We start from the raw sequence: 5,464 nt of genomic DNA on the forward strand, positions 1-5,464 counted from the left end.
CACTGGGGGAAGAACAGAGCAACAGACACACACATTGTCTGAAACCGCTCGTCCCAAGCGGGGTCGCGGCGAACCGGAGCCTAACCCGGCAATACAGGGCGCAAGGCTGGAGGGGGAGGGGACGCACCCAGGACGGGACGCCAGTCCATTGCAAGGTACCCCAAGCGGGAGCCCCAGAGAGCAGGACCCGGCCAAACCCACTGCGCCACCATACCTCCCTTGAGCAATAAACAGCTAAAATAAAATAAAACCTTGATCAGGATGACACTAACAGCCCTCTGTCTACATGTGACATTACCCCACCTCTCCATGACCAGTGACTATACGCACGGTGGACCCCATGCACACGGTAACGGCAAAATCGTAATTGCAACTCGGTTCCGAAAGTGCGTTTCCAGCAGTCGAGCGTTTCTTACAGACATTCACGTCACGCCCATTTCTTTATTTAAAATACCGTTGGAGTTGTGAACTCCTGTTGAACTTCAGCTCGCACTGAAGAGTGTACTTGTTGGAGACTCCCGAACTGTGCGGCTTACATGACGACGGACCAGCCTCGCTACGTTGCGGTAAACGTATGGCCTGTTGCTCTCATACTCTTAGATATTCACACACCGTCACAAACCTGCACGCAAGCAGTCGTGACATAAGAGCTCACAGTAGATCGCGCGTGCTGATGTTTACACCTGGCCGGTGCCCACACTTGTATTAACAGTCTGTCGGGGCGCTCAAATGCAGTGTGGAACATCCATTCATCATGACAACTCAAAAGCCTGCTGCAGCTGGCCTGCTCCCCCCCCCAAAACCTCATGCCCTTTGTCTAACCCCCCCCACCTCCTCCCTGCATAGTATAAATATCCACTTTGCAGGCTGCCACAGCTCAGAACCTGCTAAGAAGCCTGAGAGTGGTGATCAGGGAGAAGAGATGAAGAGCAATAGTGCGGGCAGCTCACACTGAGAGGACACCTGGTGGAGCACTTTGAGGAGTTCTTAGCAGAAAGGAGGAAAGAACGAGGGAATAAACTAGTAAAGGAGCGGAGTGACTGAGCCGAGGAGATCAGAGCTTCACCTCGAGTTACTCCAGAAGGAGCTGAAGGTCTGAGACACACGTGAAGTCTGCTGGAGCAGTTGGAGAGAAGGGAAGAGAAGGAGCCCAAGAAGGAGATCGATCTGAGCAGGAGAAGAGAGGCACCGACGCAGCACTTTCCGAACGATGCGGTTCCTCACGGCGCTGTGTCTCTTCTGTCTGCTCGCAAGCATCCCCGCGCAGGACAGAGCGTCCTTCAGGAGGAGCAACGACCGGAGCGGCCGCTGCCAGTACAGCTTCACCGTGGACAGCCCCACGGAGGCCAGCTGCCCAGGGCCCGGTGGCGCCGACATACAGGCTCTGCAGTCCCGGCTCACCCTGCTGGAGGCGCTGGTGAGCCGCCTGGCGGGAGGAGAAACCGGCACCGGCACGATGGGCAAACAGGCGGCGCTGCAGGAGAAATACGCTCAGGTGGCGGCGGAGAGGACCCGGCTGCAGAGGGACAAGGAGCGCCTGGACGCGCAGGTGCAGGAGCTGCAGGGCAGGCTGAGCGAGCTGCAGCTGGAAGCGCAGAGGCTGCGGGCGAAACCCTGCCAGCTGTCTTCCTCCCCAGGCGGCTCCCTGCAGGGCGGAGACCAGAGAGCCAGCAGCGGTGAGTAGGCCATATCGCTCGGTGCCGGTGAATCGGCCGCTCGGAGGGGCGCAGTGCGGCCCGTCTGCGTCAGAGTCCGCGCAAACGCACATGCACGCACACCTCCTGTTTCACATTAAGAAGGCTTCGCCCGCCTGCGTCGTCACGCTTGGAGCCCCTTGACTTAAAGGGCTCTGCTGGGTTTCCTTCAGCCTCCCGCTTTTCTTAAAAGGTAAAGCTGAGAAAAAGGAACGCGCCCCGGGGGCACCGGCACCCTTTTGCGGGCCATTCGGTCACGAGAAGGGCCGAGGAACGAGCACCGCCGGTCTCGGAAGCCGGGCTGCTCCGCTGGGGGCCGGGGCACAGCTCTGCGCGACGAAATAACGGCACGGTCCACATGTTGGTTACGCATCACGGCTGACACTCGCGACACCTTCTCGTGTAATTTGTCGGAGCAGCCGAGGCTGAGCACTGCGCTCAAGGGTATGACGTCAGGTCTCCTCTGCGCCGCGCTGCACGGCGGCTGATGGAAACACGTCCATCCCCGGCTCCTTATCTCCTTTGATGGAGTTAATATGTGCTTTCCATATGGACAAAACATCTGCTCCGAGGAAGCCCGTGTGCTGAGAGCAAGAAAAAGAATGAAGCCAATGGAGGTGGAAACAGGACCAGGATCCTTGAGTTAAAGCAGCTTTGTCTATTAAACAAAGCTGACAAATGTGCAGTTAAGGAGATTCCAGCTGTGGAACCCTCCACAGCCGGAATCTCCTTAACTGCACATTTGTAAGCTTTGTCAAATGGAATAGAATAGAATAGAATAGGGGGCTGCAGTGGGTTGGACCGGGTCCTGCACTCCGGTGGGTCTTGGGTTCGAGTCCCGCTTGGGGTACCTTGCAATGGACTGGCGTCCCATCCTGGGTGTGTCCCCTCCCCCTCCAGCCTTACGCCCTGTGCTGCCGGGTTAGGCTCCAGCTCCCCACGAACCCGTATAGGACAAGCGGTTCAGACAGTGTGTGTGTGAGAATAGAATACAATCTCCAGATGGAGTATGGTATGGTGTTCTACACCTGGTTAAGAGGGTTTTGAACACATTAGAGCTTCGAAGCACCACAAGAGACTCTGACAAGATCTCACATCGGCAAACCATAGCAGTTTTCGCGTTTCTATTTAAGAGAGACGAAAAGGCAAATTTTCTCCTCGTTTCTGCTGGCATCTCAGTCACGATTCAGAAGAGAAGCAGCTAGGACAGGACCGGACGGGGATTTATTTACTCTGCCGGCGAGGTAATGCACGCTTCCCTCGGGGAGGGGCGCTATGAGGAGGGGAGCCCACTGGAGATCCGTCCCTCATGCGAACAGCTGCGGGAACAAAAAGTGGTGTAGAGCGTTGTGAAAAGCGCTTGCGCGCACGTTCACTCATCAGGGGATGATGCTCAACGTGAAGGATGAGCGAGTGCAGGTGGAGGATGTGAAGCCGTGCCAAGGTGGGTACCATGACAGGAGCTTGGGGACCTGGAGGAACGTGCAGCGGGCCTGGATGGAGCAGATCGGAGCGACACGTTGACACATCCCGCAAACCGAACTGCTCGGGGCGACTTTTAGGACCCGTGACAGATTTTCACCGGGAACAGAGGCAGCGTCTGAACTAAGTGTAAATTCCTGGATTTCATCCTCTGTCTCCATGTCGGCAGGATCAAGCATCTTCCCCCACTTGGTGTCCAGACCAGGAGGACCGAGTGAGACGGCTGGGGCAAGCGGTAGGAAACCCAAACCCACAAGGCACTTCATACACATCTCCGCGCTCTAGTGTTCGGATGTGTTTTTTTGACATTTCTGAGCAAAATCCGGTGCTGATCCGAGTCCTGCTCTCAGGCGATGCTTTGTGAACCTGTGGCGTAACCATCGGCGTAAACTGTGCTCTCCTGTGCTTGCAGATCCCTCCTGGCAGTTTGGCAGAGCAGCTTACCAGGAGTTCAAGGCAGAAGTGACAGAGCTGCCCGCACCTCGACCAAATCGGAAGGGCGACGAGGACAGTACGTAGGATACCGCCCCCTAGCGAAGAAAACCCAGAAGTACATTCTCATGGCTGCCAAGCTGCTGCTATCATTCATAGCATTTGTACAGAAACTGCCTAAATGTTGCACCTTTTCACACTCCATGTTTTCAGCTGTTCCGAAGCCTTTGGACAGGTGTTTAGACGTCAGTTGTCACAGTGAGACTGTCATTTCCCTCCCTCCTTCCCACAGACTCAGTACGCAGCACTTACCCGTTCTCTGGCCGTGTTTTCCTCTCCGCTTCATGTTGTTGCAGGGTGTGGGGAGCTCGTGTCTGTCAGCGATCCTGAGACCCATCGCAAGGCAGATGGCATCAGCGGGAAGTATGGCATGTGGCTGCAGGACCCCAACCCCATAGCGCCTTATGGGCCCAAGACGGTATGGCGGATGGATGCGGTGGGCGCTGACGTGCGGCAACTCTTCGCTTACGAGGACAAGGAGCAGCTGGCTCGCGGCTTCCCCACGAAGGTTTTGCTGCTGCCGGAGCCGGTGGAGAGCACGGGGGCCACGGTGTACCGCGGCTCCCTCTATTATCAGCGCCGCCGCAGCCGTACCCTGCTGCGCTACGACCTGGCCTCAGAGAGCGTGGCGGCCCGCCGAGATCTGCCACATGCAGGCTTCCACGGACAGTACCCCTACTCGTGGGGGGGCTACACAGACATAGACCTTGCAGTGGACGAGCAAGGCCTTTGGGCCATCTACAGCACCAGCAAGGCCAAGGGAGGCATCGTACTGTCCCAGCTGGACCCTCATAGCCTGGAGATCAGGAGGAGCTGGGAGACCAACATCCGCAAGAACATGGTCGCTAATGCCTTCGTGATCTGCGGGCGCCTCTACACCCTCGCCAGCTATAGCGCTCCCAACACAACCATCAACTACACCTTTGACACAGCAACGGGCCAAAGTAAGGCTGTCGCCATCCCCTTCCGCAACCTCTACCGCTACAACAGCATGGTGGACTACAACTATGCCAACAGAAAGCTCTATGCTTGGGACAACTTTCACATGGTCTCCTATGATGTGCAGCTTGGTGACCCAGACAACATCTGAGAAATAAAAATACACCAACCTCATAAAGATTCAGTTTCATCTCTCTACCTATGATCTTTCATTTAAAAAAAATTCTGGATTCTTTCACCTACCACATAAAGCAGATTTGATATCTAGACATGGGGATGCAAAACCCAAGCTTTAGTTTTATACTACACTTTCAAGCCCATCAGCAAAGCTTGTTTGAGAGTCACCACTAGATTCACTGATGCCTTTTTGTCTATGGTAAAGTCTGGGTTACCAATTAAAATCTTAAAAAATGTGTATTACCTCAACATGTCATACTCATTCAAATGTGCCATTTGCATTTTTAGCTATGGATGCCACTGTAAATAAGACATAGTATATTTTTGCTAGAAAACAGCAATAAGCACTTCTCAAAAAAAGCAGCTGGCTTCTGTATCATATATGAGCACTGTAATCTACTGTGATCTAGAACAACTCAGAACTATGTATCAATTCCTAAATAAAGATAATCTATGGATGAGGTCATGTATTTCATCTTGACATTTCAAAGACTATGTGAACTAAAGCCCACACTGAATTCTTAATGTTATACTAGAAAACATCTAGGAGAAATACAGTACATGATAAATCTGATGTCAAGTAAATATTTATCATTCACACATGCACATTTAAGTTACATGACAGACTTTGGAATTTCCTCAGATTCACATCAATAAATCTGCCAGATTTTTTACAGCAT

The 5,464-nt window shown here is 53.6% G+C and overlaps 1 protein-coding gene across 1 annotated transcript; it reads left to right on the forward strand.

Moving 5' to 3' along the window:
- The first annotated feature begins 897 nt into the window (after positions 1–897).
- LOC108935070 (myocilin-like) lies at positions 898–5,165 on the forward strand. The gene is made up of 4 exons (XM_018753346.2): positions 898–1,676; positions 3,346–3,411; positions 3,589–3,687; positions 3,965–5,165. The coding sequence occupies exons 1-4, from the start codon at positions 1,211–1,213 to the stop codon at positions 4,756–4,758; spliced, it is 1,425 nt and encodes a 474-aa protein (XP_018608862.2). The 5' UTR covers positions 898–1,210; the 3' UTR covers positions 4,759–5,165.
- Positions 5,166–5,464: the final 299 nt, after the last annotated feature.

Source organism: Scleropages formosus, chromosome 3 (genome assembly GCF_900964775.1).
Source record: "Scleropages formosus chromosome 3, fSclFor1.1, whole genome shotgun sequence".
In the NCBI taxonomy this organism is placed as follows: domain Eukaryota; kingdom Metazoa; phylum Chordata; class Actinopteri; order Osteoglossiformes; family Osteoglossidae; genus Scleropages; species Scleropages formosus.

Coding starts and splice junctions, on each gene's coding strand:
- LOC108935070 (XM_018753346.2), top strand. CDS start 1,211: ATGCGGTTCCTCACGGCGCTGTGTCTCTTCTGTCTGCTCGCAAGCATC. Junction 3,412..3,588: donor TGAGACGGCTGGGGCAAGCG/GTAGGAAACCCA, acceptor CTGTGCTTGCAG/ATCCCTCCTGGCAGTTTGGC. Junction 3,688..3,964: donor TCGGAAGGGCGACGAGGACA/GTACGTAGGATA, acceptor ATGTTGTTGCAG/GGTGTGGGGAGCTCGTGTCT.